The sequence below is a fragment of the Spea bombifrons genome, chromosome 12 (assembly GCF_027358695.1).
Source record: "Spea bombifrons isolate aSpeBom1 chromosome 12, aSpeBom1.2.pri, whole genome shotgun sequence".
Lineage (NCBI taxonomy): Eukaryota > Metazoa > Chordata > Amphibia > Anura > Pelobatidae > Spea > Spea bombifrons.
Window position 1 is genome coordinate 15,777,285 of NC_071098.1, and position 15,640 is coordinate 15,792,924.

Below are 15,640 nucleotides of genomic sequence, written 5' to 3' on the forward strand. Positions count from 1 at the left end.
AAGTAATACATCCTCTTTAAGCTAGTTAGGCTCTAAAGTGCTCAGACACACACCTACAGGGACAAAATGTAGCAATCATTCTGGAGCCAGGTGGCATATGTTGGGCAATCAGACCATGTTCCTTCACATTTCACACCACTCCAAAAACTAATAAAAAAAAAAAAAAAAGAAAATATCGCTTAATGTTTCTCAGCCCTTATTTGTCATCTAAATGCCCAAGATTGCGGATGTTGGGTCTAACGTGAAATACGAGATTTTGACGAAGAATCCATCGCTAGCCATCTGGTTGCTTCAAATCATAAGATGGACATAAGAACAACTTGGAGTTATACTTCAGTTCTTGTTCTTAGAATAAACTTAATGTCTATTATGGTATATATCGGCTTTTTTGAGGACAGCATTCTCATTTTACATTTTTGGTATAGTCTGTCATTTATTATGAATAATATTTCAAAAAAAAACAGTAGGAATGTTGAAAAAATTCAACAAATAATGCTACACTATTTTTTCTTATTTGTGAGCTTTGCATTGGGAGCAAGAAGGTTGTTTGAGCACCTATTTCTTTTTATTATTTAAAAAAAAACATTTAAATTTTTTTTACTTAACCATTGAGGGAGATAGTTGTGAGTAATAATCATGCATATCTTGCAAACAGATCGAAAAAATCAGGTTTATGCCTACCCCATACATGTTTAAATTCCCTCAATGTATTAGCCTTTACCACTTCTGATGGGAGTCTGTTCCATTATTCTCTGTATTCACTCAGTAGTTCATGTTAATGAAGGCTATTCTTTTCGTGATAAACAGGTTTCCAATGTGAGACAATTCTTTAGTTTGATACAGAAACTACACTGCCATTTTCCAGACTTTGGAAATATATTAGTGAACCAGTTCCGTGTTACCAACAAACAAAGTAAAGAAATGAGAATATGAAACCTACACAAGGTCTTTATAGATTCCTTTTAATGTACTTTTAGCTGTGAACATCAATCTGTACTCAGCATATCCCTCTTTTTAAGCAGCTTTTAGGTTCACAATCTGTTGAGCCCCATTTGGCTACAGGAGGTAATTTAACTTTCAAAGAGCACTGATTTAACTTTTTTAACGTGAAACCACACTTTGGGGCATTGTGTGCCAGTGTTTAAATGTGTTTTTTAAAGGGACACACAAAATCAATGCCTCTCTTTCCTTGTTGCCAGAGTTGGATGAATGATCTAGGCACTAACTGATGTTCTGGGCCAACCTGTTGAAACTCTGGACTAAACCAAGATGGATGACATATGACCAATCCCACCCACCCCACCTATTGTCTCTTCTGTATCGCAACCTCTTCCACTTTCATCTGCTTTCTGTCAAGTTTCATTCCTGCTGGATGAGTTCATATGTAAAACCTCATGATAAATACTTTTCAGAACCAGCTGTCTTAAATGTGACTCCCAACAATATGTACCCTATTAATCTTCTGTATGGCTTTAAGTTTTAAAAGCTCTATGTAGTCTTGCATTTTACGTTTAGTCTGTTTTCCTGTAAGGCTGAGAAATAATTTATGAACTTTCCACTCCAAATTTGATCTTGTTTCCTTAAGTTAGAGTAGGAGTTTTAGGAGGAGCTCAGTGTAACTTCTGATCCCCGGAACAGGTTACAAGATCTGGCCGCTCTCCACCGTGCAGCCAATTAGGGGGTCAGGAAGTGAAAACCTCTCACTTCAACAGGGAGATGTCATCAAAATCGTCTCTCGCTCGCCTCAAACAACGGAAACAACGCCACTGGAACAACATGAGGCAGAGGGGTAGCATGAAGAGTGCGCAGACTCCTGCCATTACATAGGCTGTAGTCATAAGAGCAGACTCGTCCAGCTGAGGGGTGTTATAACCACAGTCTTCTGGATCAGAAATGAAAAATGGGCCATCCACAGAGGCCGTACGAAAATCATCTTGTACTGTTAGAAATCAAAATGTTACAAAGTCATCTACTGATGTTAGAAGTCATGAAAACGCTAGGTCGACTCTGATATGTCAATACTTACATGATGTCTGACTTGTGGACAGGTCCCTCTCTAGTTCTAATGCATTAGTTTGTCTATAAATTCGAGCTATTCATATACTATGTACTGTGTGTGATCCTGCACAACTTGCTAGAGCTGTATAAAGTAAAAACAATATAATACAATTCTTTTGTATTTATATGAAATAAAACAACACCAAGAGTAGCGTATGTAGTTATGAATAATAACCCACTCCCTTTTGCTTTTACCAGGCAGCAGTCTACAAATGCTCAGGATTCTGAGGCCTGGCTCTCTTAATGACCCTGGCCCTAGTATAAACCTCTAGCTAAACGGTTAACTCTAAGATCCTTACCATGACAAGTGCTGACAGCAAACCCAATGCGTTTATGTGCACGGTCAAAGACAACGTAGAAGCCCTCCATGATAACAGCTCCCATAACTGTTCCCGTAGTGGACTGGGATATAGCAAATTTGTAACAGTCATCTTGTGATGTAGAGATGTCCTCCACTGGGCGCAAGTATTGCTGTAAATGAGAAACTTGGGAGAGTCACACCTATATGAAGTGGGTTAAAGTTGAGGTTGGATGGGGAAAGAATGGTGGATGGGGATGATGGAATGAAAGGTAAAGGACTAGTAGATGACAATCAATGAGAGAAAAAGGTTACAGAGCATGAATCCACACCAGTATTGAAAATACAGACCTGTGGTAGGATGGTGATCCGGAAAGATTGGTTGTTGGACTCGCCCATTAGATACAAGGAGATGGAAGGAAAAATATGCCATGGAGTGGTGCCTTCTTGCCAGCAAACTAACTGTTCCCCCAGCCAGAAGCCATCTGGGAATTTCTCTGTCTATTATGGTGGAGACAATGATAGGAACATCAATATCGTTATATAATGTCTAATTAGATTATATGCCCTTTACGTGTATCATGTAATCTATTTTAACAGGTACATGTAATAGTACATGTACATGAAGTAATATACATGACTGTTGTTTTAGCTTATGTACTCTAGTACATATTTTATACTAGAACAGTCACACCTGTTCATAGTCTTGTTTGAACCTTACCCACCCTTCCTCTCCTACAGTCACACTCACCGAGGACGCAGCTTTGATTGACTTCACCGCTGCATCAAACACTCTCTTCGGCAAGCGCAGGTTGGTTGTACCGCTGTCCACAATGCTCTTATCATAATTATACTGAATAGGAAAATGGGAAAGGGAATGAAAGGGTTCCAGTTATATAAGGAGCAACAAAAAAAGCAGTTTTAGGATTCGTACAGTATGTACATTTATGACTTAGTACATTAGTATCTCTTAAATTAAGGCTTTACCACTTCTCCAGAAACTCTTTTTTATCTTACGGAGTAGTATCTGCTCGAGTAAATCATCTTTCTTCAAGGCTTTTAGAGAAAAGTCATCTTTTAAGGACTCAATTCTATCTATCTTAGATATCTATTTTTCTAGTATCAGTTTCCATCTTTTTTTTATGCAAGCGACTTTTGATTTACAATCATTTCTTATTGGTTTAGTTTAAGAGAATTCCTGTCGGTGGTTTTGTCGCAGTGCCAACTAGATCCAACCAATAGAGAGACTACAATGTTCACTAAATGAAATTGTACATACAGTTGCTCAATTTTGGGGAACCGTTTGGAGCTGAACGGCTGAACCTGGCTAAAGGCTCCTTGGTGGTTAGTAAACGCTTCAGCATACTCCCACTTGGCAGTGGTTATGTTTCTCTAAGTTCCTTACACATTTTAGCTGACTTTGAATAATCTTTTATTGAATATTCTACTTTATCACATAATGTTGTGGGGGTTTTTTTTTACATATCCTTTACAGCAATATCCATGGATTTAGTAAATTAATGTCCCAGCTCACTCCAGAAAGTAGCATTACAACTAAAATCAGGTGCACCTCATCCTCCAACTTTTTAGTTTTCCTAAAGTCCTGTCTATATTCTATATTGTTCTAAGTGCGTCACACCGGGTTTCTCTGTGGTCTTTGAGGGCCGATACTCTCAGAGACAGTTAGAACTCTTTGAGTTTTGGTTCAGTTAAAGTAACACAACTCACCTCTTTACAGTCCATCCCAAGATCCTGCCCATTGATCTCAATCTTTACGATGATGACTTCGTAGTACCACTCTTTTCTGATTGGTGTGTACCAGATATTGCCCGTGTAAAGAGAGCTATCAATCCCTCCAATCACCTATTAAAAGCAATTGACATGAGACACCTCTTTAGCCTGTTCTAGTTTTCATATAAAAAGAAAATGCAAACAAGTTAGCCGGATGCTGCCACACACATATATAAAACGTCAGCCTCCGTATGGATAAATACTTTGTATGTAGCACCATAGTTAGACTATTACTGTAAAACTATATGGACTTAAAAGGAATACTGCACCAGAGGATAAGCAGCGGAACTAAAAGGACATCAGTGGCGATGCACTGACATGTTTCGTAACACACACATGGACTATACGGCTGTATCGTGTGCAGGGAAATATCAGTGCAGGCTCCTACATTTACACGCAGTACAGCCAGAGACAGTAATTTTACAGAACAGCAGGTTAAAGTACACACCTCGGGTAGATAAACAATGGGTCAAAAGGAACATTTCCTCCAAGGCCCACGGGGCCGTGTCATTCGAATATTCGCCTGAACTGCACAGCACATACACTCTGTTTGTTGTGCTGGGTGATATGGGGCTAACTTGGTGCATTTCCTAATTCTCTTGCAGCAGGATTCCATTTCTGGACTTTGATTAGTGATGGCAGTGGCTGCTTTTCACTTTCTGTCATGTGACAGTCTCTGCCAGTAAGAAACTACTAAGTGTGGAGACTGTGAAACACTTTGCTTGTGAGCAAAAAGCAAGGCTAAGAAGCACCGTGTAAGGATCTGCTAGCCAGCAGCCTGCTGGAGGGGGCGCCGGCAGCCACGCAGCCCCGGACTGCCGGCCACGGTCATTCAGTAAGCGTGGCCACGGCTCGCGGTCACTATGGGGAGGAGTGGGTGTGACAAAAGGGGAGGGGCTTGTGGGGTGGAGCCAGGTGGCGGCAAAATTGTGTTTTCCCTAGGGTGGCAAAAATCCTTGCACCAGCCCTGGGCATAGGTATAAGTGTCACAAAAACCCTCACATGCAAAGACAGTATAAGCAACGTCAGTGTGTCATCTTCATAGATGAAGCAGCAGTGCTATACACAGCTTCACATACAGCCTGGAGAGTGGGAAAGGAAGCTCTTGTCTCCAACACGGTAAATGGTTGTATGCGGCACCATATGAATGCTGCCACCACACTACACTCACCATGCTGCCTCCCACAGATGCCGTCATGTTGCTTTCGTTAATAGGAAACCCTGCTCCACACAACTGCAGGGAGAAAATGTTAGGGACCCGAGTCTGTTTCACCAATGAATCAAAGAATGGCTCCAATGTGTCATCAGGCTATGGAAAGGAATTATACAAAGATAAGGTACACAGAAAAATAAAGGCTAAAAGATAGATGGGATGAAGCAGGCATGGATCAAGTGAGTTCATAACAATAAGTCAATGAGGGAAAAACAATGGATCAAGGAAAGCGAACAGGAAATCACGGCAAAGAAATCAATAAATATTCTGGGAACTGCTGTTACCGAACAAACTAATAAAGGGCTGTAGTTATATGACAGGAGATGGCACATATTGCTAAATCGATAGCAATAAACTGGGCCAAATACAGAGCACTAACTCAATAAAAATAAAGCATTGTAATAATAACCCTCTATGAGAGATAAAGAGTGCATGCCCTGTGCTACTGGAGGATATAAGCTCCAGGAGAACACAGGGACAGAGGAGAATGGTTCTTCATTGTACTGAGATATTCATTATATACACATTTGCTTTGTTGAGGTCTGCAAAGGACACAGATTGGGCAGGTGGTCACTAACAGATGACACTCTAAGGCTGAGGAACTATGGCCCTGTGAGAAACACATGAGCGTTGTAGACGCAGAACAGGTCCACATGGAGTAATGACTATATTTTCTCAGAGGAGGGGAGTTTAGTGTCAGCTGCCCTAAACTCATCTCGTTTCCTTAATCCTAAGGCCAATGAGAACTCAAGAAAAGGGCAAATGTTTAAGAAGGTGCACTCACTAGTACCCTTATACCTTCTTATGTAATATGTAGTAATTTAGGTTAATAAAAAGACACAGGTTCATCAGGTTCATTGTTGATTCATCTAACGTATTAGATCCTCGAATCTGTGATTATTATCTATAGTGGCATGGTAGATGCCACCATTGAAAAGCTCACAGGTCCACTTTAAGCACTAGAATCATTTATCTGTAAATAGCACAAAGTATTGGCCTACCCGTGCAATCTCAGAATATGCCAGGCCCAGAATCCCTTCCCAGTTGGAACCGTTAATGAAGAATTTGTCAGAGTCTGTAATAGCTGCAATGTTTGCTGTGATGGTGACGTTGGGTCCATGTGGTATGGTCACCAAATCAGTACCCAACTCCCCTTCCCATTTCCCCTGCGTGTAAGGCACATACACCCCTCTTCGGACATCTCGGTATGTTCGGGAGCTGCAGGGAAAAAAGGAGGACAGAACATTAGAAAGAAAATTAAATGAAACAGCAGCATAGAACCAGACAGGATCCCCATGAGAGTCAATAAAGGCTCACACGGCCAGTAGGCAACATTTTAACTTTATAATATATACTGTATATATATATATATATATATAAAAACAACTTTACTTGCATCACATTTTTTAATCGGATTATTTTGCTACACTATCTATTTTTTTGCCTTCTCTCAATTCCCCTATCATTGATCATTAACCCCATTTGCATCTTCTCTGCCGTCAAGTCTATACTTCTGTCCTGTGTTTTTAGATTTTTAGATGTACTTATAAGTCATACAGAATCGTAGCACTATTTACATTAAGCAGCTCTGGAATGGTTCTAAAAGTTGAGTAATCACCATGGTAACCATTGAAAAATTCCAAGGGATTGCTCCACATTTTGGTTATAAACGTGGCCCATGCTGTATTATTTAGAGTGATATATTAAAATATACTGTATAGAGGAAACTATGCTGGACAATAATATATAGAATAATGATACGCCAAGAGGCAGCTCGATCAATTAGAATAAACCAGCCATCAGAGATTAATAAGAATTCATTTTTTAGGGCAAATCATTGTGTTGGGGGGTTACCTGTTTCGTGTATACTGTGGGCAGACAGATAGACTAAACATACTAGCATAATGTATTGATTAAAGTGGATGACAGGTACATTTCAAATAATATATTTATTTTTGGGGTTTTGTATGTGCTGTGGAACAATATTTCATTTAATACTTTTCAGGAATAACTACACGCTGGCTTCTTGGCCATTTATGAGATAAAATTAGACAACCTATTGGCCTTGCATGGCTGCTGAAACATGTTCTTCCCATGTATAGCAGCATCCCTTTCTCCCCAGCTGCTTATCCGATGCGGTTTCCGTGGTTACCAGGCGCTCCATCTGTCTCTATTGTACTGCTAAAACTTTAACCCTTGCAATACAAATAGATACTGCTATTCACACGTTCTGTATCGTTAGAAAGCTATTTCAAGGTTCCCTTGGTGCAATTATATATTATATACTTACCGTATATTTCAGTATGTGATCCAACACTGAACTGAAATTGGATCCCTTTCCTTCTTTGGTGCTAATCTGCTATATTTAGACAATTATGGGTTTACACACATAGGTGCAGACACTGCCACAGCTGCACTCTTTTTAGGACAAAGATAATAGAACGATAGCACGACTACACACGATCAGATCAGAGCCATAACTAGGGATCTTGATGTCTGCGGCAAGCGACACAAAGAGAGCCCTGGACCAGTATTACCACTACAACTTCACATAAACTAGAAGTTACTCTTAAGCAAATATTTTATTTTTGATTTGAATATTTTTAAAAACCCACAAAATCAAGACAATTAATAATTTACATTTTAATAGCAAATGCACAGCTTTCATCATTTCTAAAAGACAAGCCTTTGTTTTAGGGGGTGTGGCTAGGGGATGTCTCTAGGGGGTGGGGCTTTACCAATGTAAAGAGTCATAATGTATTTTATTTACGCAATTACATTGCATAAGCACATGTTCTGCTGTTTGTATAAACTTTATTGTGACTTTTAGGGCTGCTGAACACTCGGAAAAACTCATACCAACCAAACATTCCCAGATAATAGCAAAGAGAGACATCAGGGGAGGAAAAAGTGATGAGAGGATTTGACAATGAATGATAGACGCTCATAGGCATGGGATTAGCCGCAGACAGCCTTTAGTGGCTGGGAAGTAGGAAAGTAGTGAGCATGACCAAAGGCCATCCCCGGCCTGAAAACACCGACCCACAGACGAGGAGAAGCTGGGAGGTATAAGGAATTATTTACCCAGTGATACAATCCACATACTGAAGGGCTGGTGAATAGCATGATGTTTATATATCAGGGGAGTCCAACCGGCGGCCCTCCAGCTGCTGCAGGACTACATCTCCCATCCTCCTCAGCCAGCCCCTTAGCTGAAAGAGCATTATGGGAGATGTAGTCCTGCAGCAGCTGGAGGGCCGCAGGTTGAACACCCCTGGTATATATGCTCTGAAAAACATGGTCAGTATGGTCATCTTGTTGCCAACTTGACTTTTTTTCTTCCTGGATACATGTAACTTTCACACACAGTCAGCACATATAACGTGCTGTCTCGTGTACTCATATATGGGAATAAACTAATTTGGGTGTTTCCAGAGAAATAATTCCATACCCCCCCCCCAACTACTAGTGCTGGTGAACACCAGGGGGCGGAGCTTGGGAGTGTCACTCAAACTGGCAGCAAGTGAAATCAGGACCTCGGGATTCTGAATCCTGTCCCGCCGAGCTCTACCTCGAGTGGCAAAATCGGGACTGACCCGCGCAAGCGAAGGCCTTATAGTTCTCCGAAAAAATAATACGCAACACAATTTATTATAAAGATCTTTAGGGCAACATGAGTACACCCTACAATTTCTTTTTAAACAGGATTAAATGGTAACTACGGCAGTGATCACTGCCTCCTACTGTCTCATTAATGTTAACTGGGACCAATGTTTTCTCCAACCTGTTCACAATTCATGTGCCCATCACGCTACTGAACATATCAAACACGTGTTGATTCACCTAGGTTACAAAAAGCTGATCATGAAATGTGCCACAGTAACTGGGTGAGAATTCACGATGAGCGGCGATGAGCTGGTCGTGCCCAATAAATACACAAACTCCCTGTATGCATTAAAAAGCGGAAGAGTTTAATTACAGGAATTAATTAGGCACCGCCACTGTTTATTGATCAGTCTGATCCCAATTTCCCATACTGTCCTTCTATATAGAATCACTTTTTGGGTAGTTTAATGCCACACTTACCGCTGACGGTGGTAATATCTCTTAAGGAATGGGTGAGGGGCAGCACCTACTGCAAAGTTACTGCTCCCAGTGTCCACTAAAATATTGAGCTGCAAGAGAGAGAAATGAATTAGCATAAAAGAGACGTGCGCTTGACGCGTACAGTCAAATGTTCCCAATTTCTTAATAGATTGATGCTGTGTTTATACCTTTACCAGCATAATGTTGTTTGTTTGTTTTCAGCTCCAACCTCCAGGCCAGCCTGGGAGCAGAAGCTTACAGAGAAATTTCCCTATATATATATTACATTTATTTATATAGCGCCAGCTATTTGCGAACAATAACAAACTGGAGAGGAGAAGAGGTCCCGGCTCTTACAAGCTTACAATCTAGTGTGGAAGTGAAACCGTAGGAGAGCATGGCTTGGATGGGGATGAGTTGATGGAGTCAGGATGAGCTGTAGAGGTTGTTGGTTGTTCAGGTGGCTTGATTAGGATGAATGCTAAGAGCGTTATGAGGAAAGTTTGTATCCTTCTCAAAAGAGGTGGGTTTTCAAAGAGCTTTTGAAAGTCATGGATGAGGGAGAAAGTCTGAGGGAACAAGGAAAGGACGGCTGAAATCCTGGATGCGGGAGTGGGAAGAGGTAACGATGGTAGAAGAGAGACGCAAGTCATGCGAGAAACAAAGAGGGCGGATGGGAGTGTATTTGGATAGGAGAGTGGAGATATAATTTAGTGCGGAGTTGCTAAGGGCTCTGTAGGTCAGAAGTGTGAATTTGACTCTGGAGGGTATGGGGAGCCAATGGAGCGAAAAGAGGAGCAGCAGATGAGGAATGGAGATGGAGAAAGATAAGTCTAGCTGCTGTGTTGAGGATGGATAGGAGCAGTGAAAGGCAGGAGAGGGGGGACCAGTAAGTAGGGAGTTGCAATAATCCAGGTGGGATATCACAAGAGAGTGGATTAGAAATGCTATGTATATGTTAAGTGATTTAGAGGGAGCCCTGAGTTGTTTCCTTGAATAGGTCCCATTGAGGGTTTATTAGTTCAACTGGAGTGCTAACTAAGCATGTGCAAGAAGAGCACATACCGTACCTCAAATCTCATGATTTTTAGGCACTTTTATGCTCAGCCACCCCAAGTTTGCGGTCAGTGAGGATCATGGGCAGGTCTAGGGAGTAGTGACATTGATGGAGGTCTGTGCTGCTGCAGCCTCAACTTCAACTGCAGCTTCCATGTGACTATTTGCTAAAGTCCTACAGCTGAGTGCCACAGGGGCTTTTTGAGTAAGGTAGACTGACAGTCCTGTTCCAGCCACTCCACCTTCTCAACAAAGATGTCCCACTAGACAACTGAAATGTTGGTGGTTAGACATATTAATGCTTCCTAATTTGAGAAGAGTCATCTTGGGGAGGCATTTAAATGAGACAGAAACTTCCAACTAAATAATCAAAGAATGCATGTAGTAAGGTGCAAAATGAGGTTTAATATGCATTTTTCTTTAGCGGGTCAGTAAACCATCCCTTTAACCAACTTGTTATTCAGGTAACGATACACAGAACTATTTGTCTGTTTCCCAGAATTGGGCAACCCTGCCCTAGTAGGTTGACCAGGTGCCTCCATATAAGCATGGATCATGCAAGGCTCCAATCATTTTCAGTGCAGCCTGCGCTATATATAGTATATGGTATATGTTTAATTTGCATCCTTATTAAAGAAGAAATAAGGTCACTGGTCATTTGTTAGTCTTTGATGGAGTAAGTTGAAATACACAAAGCTTTGCCAGATCAGAACTACAAATGATCAATTCTGGAGTGTTACATCCCAACCTGTATGCAGGGACTGATATAGTTTAGCATGATACAGGGATACATGGGCAGAGACCAATAGGACACCACATTCTGCAGAAGTGAAATTATAAGGCATTTAACAACTAGTATTGTAATTTTTTATTATTACAAGTGACATTTACACCCAGAAATTGTCACATCTGTGATGCTGCCAAGTGCCCTTGATTTCAGAACTAGGACACTGTACGGAATATTTACACAATGTGGGACAGTACACAATGTACGATGCTGTGTGTGACAATTCTGATATAGAGTGTATTACATGAGAATGACACAAATATTAAAGGTCAAACAAATGGTTTACTCAATCTAACTGTAATGTGTAATGGGAGGGGGTTGGAGGTCCCACCTCGTACTGATGTCATATTGGAGCTTCAGGGAGTGGGGGGTGTGTGTTTATGGCATCGAGCATGGCTTTCACATGAAGCCGTCTGGGACATTTCCCTCTCTTGCTGCATGGAAGTCATGGCCATGTGAAAGTGAACAGGATATTCCCACCTGTAAGGGGCACTTCTGAATATTTGTTTGTGCCAATGAGTAGGCTGTAGTAGTATGTAGTAGTATGGGAATCCAAAACCACCCGGAAGGTAAACTGGTAAAAACTGTCTGAAACAGTTCAATTGACTTTGGCCAGACCTATCAAACCTATTAAAAATGAAACATATAGTGTACAAGTTTAAAGTAACCCTCATGTGTGACGATAAACGTTTAATCATCAATAATCCGTCATGATAAGCAGAGGATGAAACCGCTGGGTAAGCGGTACGGTGACTTTACCCAGCGCCGCCATCAGAAATTTTATACCCCAGTGCATGCTTAACACGTTGGCCCCCCTGCCCATAAGCATATATTATGAGAACAGGGGAAAGTGTAGGGTTAGTGGCATCTGTTCTTTCTCCTACTTCTCCTCTACCCCTACCCGGCGCCACTAGCCCTACACTCACACATGATGCTCAAACACCATACGCTGACAAACAAACTCATGATAACATCATACCCTGACAGCTAGCTACACATGCTAAAACCAAATACTAACACATATATACTCATGCAAACACCATACACTTACACAGTCTAACATCATATGCTCACAAACATTAGCACCTTAACGTAACACATATGCTAACACCATACAGTCATGTACAGGAATGCTAACCCCATACACATACCTGGGAAATCTCTTGACCCAGAGATTGGCGGTGGGTCAAGCTCCATTCCCATTCTTCCATTAAATGGAAGTGTTTCAGCGGGAACGCCCCCGACGTCATGGGGAACTCCCATTAATGTCAGCGGAACCCCCCACCGACGTCAGCGGGGCCGCCCGCTGACGTCAGTGTGCAGTCCTGGCCGCGTCCCTCAAGGGAAGGCTCCGGGTAGCCAGAGCCCAGAAGTTCCCAGGTATGCCCATACACCAAAACAAGCACACTCGAACACTACATATGGACATACACACTCATGCTAATGCCATGCAATAACACACAGCACCATATGTACACACACTAACACCACTCTCCTTTACATCAGTGTCTCTACTACTGCAGGATTACATTACGTGACCCCGCTGGGCGCTCTCCCTCAGTACCAGTACCGGGCATATCCCCCTAATGGTGGCCTTGGCTTTACTAAAGGGTAATTTGCTGCTTTATATGTCTATGGCGGGGTCTCGCACACAACTTCAGACTCCACATATATCTTGGAAAATGTTTTAGAGTCTTCAACCACAACAGAAACATATGTAATGCTTACTACCCTTGTTATAATACTGCAAATATGTCAGCTTATTATTCTGGCTATCCTGGGCATACATTAGCGTTGTCTCTTTATGGACGAGTTGCATGAATGTCAGGGATGTGTGAGCTTTGCCGGGAAAGTGATATATACAGGTACAGACAGGTAAGGATTTGCATCGAAAGACATGACAAATATGTAGAAGCAAGAATTCACTGTAATAACACAGATCAAGACTTTTGGTTCTCGCTTTATTTTCATTTTGAATTACAGGTTATTTGAGCCCTAAACAGGGGTGGTGTGTGGAGGACTAAGCGGATTGTTAAAGTTATTCCCTGGTGATTAATTTGTCTCTCTGTGTGGTACTCCTTGTGAGCATCTTGCTAGATGACTCATGGCGGACATTGATTAGCGCCGTCCCCACCGGAGAGCAGCTTATCTCATTACAAGGAAGTCTCACTCATTCCAGAATAGTGTCTTTCACCTCAAACATTCTAGGGGCATTCTCTCACTCAGGAGCAGTATCGCTGACTATAGCGGTGTCGGAACACAGGCCACACTCAATGGGTTGGTAAACCGCTATACATTAATGAGGTGGAGCAGATTACTTTATTCTGCTCTATGAGGGACATGCATTTTAAGCCAGTGAGAGTTTAGCGTAACAGCTGACCCCTTGGTTGTGTAGAAACTTCGGCCATGGAATAGTGTAACACCACCAATGCATAAACTTACAAATATTATCTTGGTGTCCATATGTAAGCCATGCCCCAAAGTACCTACAGCGTTAAGAAAGAGCGGGTTGAGTGTGTCACATACCTTCTGGGGGGGAGTGCCCACCTTCATTTCCACATAATATCCCTGGCCTGATTTTCCCCTTAGATTGTCTCTCATGTCCATGAAGTTGGTGTTGTGTCCCGTCTCATCCTCAGTTGACCTCTTCACCCTGTTCCCCTGGGCTCCACTAGGACCAGGCCAGTTCTTCAAGGGTACTTTGATCGCAACCTGTCCAGCGATTGTCAGGAACCAGGGTAGCATCATCAGCAGGAAGAGGCTGCTTACATTGGCATAAGCCACAAACTCCATTTTCTAACCTGCTCCTCCCTCCGACTAAGTGGAGAATCCCCGGCAGAGGCACCACTTCTCTGGAATCAGCTTCAATTCCTGTTGTTTTCCATGTCAGCTCAGAGCACCTCGCATAGATCTGGAATATCCCCTCTGGGAATGAAGGATGCTCTGGTTTAGTGATCTACAGGGAGGATGAGCAAACTGGATGCGGTAATGTACCAGGCCCAAGCGTCTCCCTCTGCCTCCCCCCTCACCATGGTTCTGGATTTAGTGCATTTAAGAGTCAGTCTCACCCTCCCCTGACACCAGTCTCCTCTTGGTACCAGGCTGATTTGTCGATCTCTCCTCCTTCTCCTTGTCTTTCCAGTGAATAGCGGAGGAGGACTGATCCTCTGATGCTGAGAAGAGAAGGAGGGCTTCCTGCAGGTCCATGGGAGATGTAGTTCTTGCTGGTGACAATGAGACAAGAGGACGTGGACCTACGGAGCCACCTACTGTTACATTGTAACATTCCCAACACAACGCTAACATTTCTTGATCACGGCAGGGTTTTTAATGTGCTTTATTATGACCATCTTACCTGATTAGTGATATGCATTCAGTACCAAAGCCAGAGAATAGCAGAAAGTCACCTTTTGACCTCATCATCGGAGTCATGCTGAAAAATATCAAAGAGCTCTAAATGTCAATGTTTTCATTGCTGGATACAAATTTACTTTAAATTGCAAACCGTAGATTATTTACGAATCATTTCTCAAAGTATAAAAAAACTATGTTTAAAGCCAACAAGATTGTCGTACCTTTTACATTTTGTTAACATCGAGGTCATATCACGTGTATATATATATATATATATATATATATATATATCCTGACATGGAAATTAATAATATTTTAATAGATTGCAAACTTCTGCAATTTGGTCCAGGATTACTTTTTATGATGGTCAACATTTTATCATATATCATCGTGATTGCGCATATGCATGTGATCGCTCGGTGGCAACAAATTCTGGACCACGGAGGAGGAGTGCAGCTGCAGGGAAGAATGTAAATTACAGTATTAACAGAGTACTTTAATATTTTCCTTAGACTGCCCTTTTAAATTGCACACTAAATTAATACATTATATATTTTGTATAGAAACTGTGCTGTACAACTGGCAGATTGTAACCCTGAAGATATGACTCCATCTGAAGAAGTCTCCAAAGTCCCAAAAATGAAATAACTTTATATCTTTTTCTGTTGCGGCCCAAAAAAAGGTATCAACTTCAACTAAAGACTCGATTTTCTCTTGAGCTAATAGATATTATGTGTTCTCGCTGATAAAATATTTAGTAAATAAATGAATGCCGCATACCAATTGCACTGCCTTGGCCAAGTACGCGGCGATGCTAACAAAAACTACATGTCCCGACATACCCTAGGCGAGAGTAAGGCTGCGCCTTACTGCTTGCGCTGATTGATGTCTGGAACGTTGAATAAGGAGCCAGAATTTCAACAGGAGGCCTATCACAGTCGAGGAGAGGCGGGTTCATACCGTTGCCAGGGCGAAAGTTCCCGGAAGGAGTTATACT

The 15,640-nt window shown here is 41.8% G+C and overlaps 1 protein-coding gene across 1 annotated transcript; it reads right to left on the bottom strand.

Annotated features, from left to right (window-relative positions):
* Positions 1-946: 946 nt before the first annotated feature.
* On the bottom strand, positions 947-14,410 carry BACE1 (beta-secretase 1). The gene is made up of 9 exons (XM_053451625.1): positions 13,816-14,410; positions 9,447-9,535; positions 6,362-6,578; positions 5,319-5,456; positions 4,085-4,219; positions 3,108-3,209; positions 2,708-2,857; positions 2,358-2,529; positions 947-1,939 (listed from the first exon to the last, which is right to left on the bottom strand). The coding sequence occupies exons 1-9, from the start codon at positions 14,080-14,082 to the stop codon at positions 1,701-1,703; spliced, it is 1,509 nt and encodes a 502-aa protein (XP_053307600.1). The 5' UTR covers positions 14,083-14,410; the 3' UTR covers positions 947-1,700.
* Positions 14,411-15,640: the final 1,230 nt, after the last annotated feature.

Bases quoted from the DNA above. Each gene is read 5' to 3' on its own strand.
- BACE1 (XM_053451625.1), bottom strand. From the start codon at position 14,082: ATGGAGTTTGTGGCTTATGCCAATGTAAGCAGCCTCTTCCTGCTGATG. The intron at 6,579-9,446 runs GTAAGTGTGGCA...TTTTCCCTGCAG, and splicing joins AGATATTACCACCGTCAGCG to CTCCCGAACATACCGAGATG. The intron at 1,940-2,357 runs GTAAGGATCTTA...GATTTCTAACAG, and splicing joins TGCTGTCAGCACTTGTCATG to TACAAGATGATTTTCGTACG.